The sequence below is a fragment of the Morone saxatilis genome, unplaced genomic scaffold, assembly GCF_004916995.1.
Source record: "Morone saxatilis isolate NCDOM2014 unplaced genomic scaffold, NCSU_SB_2.0 Contig24, whole genome shotgun sequence".
NCBI classification, from domain to species: Eukaryota; Metazoa; Chordata; class Actinopteri; family Moronidae; genus Morone; species Morone saxatilis.
Window position 1 is genome coordinate 26,922,390 of NW_023339807.1, and position 740 is coordinate 26,923,129.

General features: G+C 47.3%; 1 protein-coding gene across 1 annotated transcript in view; it reads right to left on the bottom strand.

Annotated features, from left to right (window-relative positions):
- LOC118336561 (protein asteroid homolog 1-like) overlaps nt 1–236 on the bottom strand; it is a 1,542-nt gene extending 1,306 nt beyond the window's left edge. The window contains exon 1 of the mRNA XM_035673229.1: nt 180–236. Coding sequence (XP_035529122.1) covers nt 180–236 — 57 coding nt within the window. The remainder of the gene's footprint in view (nt 1–179) is intronic.
- Nucleotides 237–740: the final 504 nt, after the last annotated feature.

Below are 740 nucleotides of genomic sequence, written 5' to 3' on the forward strand. Positions count from 1 at the left end.
GGAAAATGTAATGTTTTGTGACCTAAATAACAGTGCTGTTGCTTTTTTTTTTTTTTTTTGGGAAAAATTGGAGGATGGGTCATCTGCACGAAAATATAATGATGCACTTTGTGGCAGTTTAAATGAACTTCACCTGTATCCAGTGAACCTGGGGAAGCTAACAGCCGCCCTATGCTGACCCTGCTGGAAGGCAGGTTGGGACTTGGGGATGGACTTTCAGCTGGGGAGGGGCCCATCTCTGTCCTCTCCTGCACCTGAGCTCGCTTCCCCTTTTGCCCGCAGCAGGTCCGTACATCACCTGGCGAGCCGGCCTAAGAGTCAGGACGTTGAATGCTGGCATTCTGGCTGCTGGTCCACCCAGCGAAGCTGACGGTCCATCTCTGCCCAGCAGCCAGCAGTCCAAGATGTCTGGAAAGTCAGCCGCAGCCGTGCGTCAGCGGTAACGGGGTGCCCAGTCTGGGACAGACCCGCCAGACATGGCCAGAAATAAACAATGTATTCATAAAATATGGATTGTTTCAAGATGAAAGACTACTTGCCACCATTAACATGCCGCCAGAAATCTCGTGTTCGCCAACCTAACAATTATTTTTATTATCACTTATTTTTTCTGTCTGTTAAACTGATTGGATGATTTGTCCACTTGGATGTCATAAACATTTTAAAACGCCCCTCACAAGTCCTACAGTCCAACATGGACGGTCTTGCTGACATGACTAATAAAGCTAAAGTGTTTTATT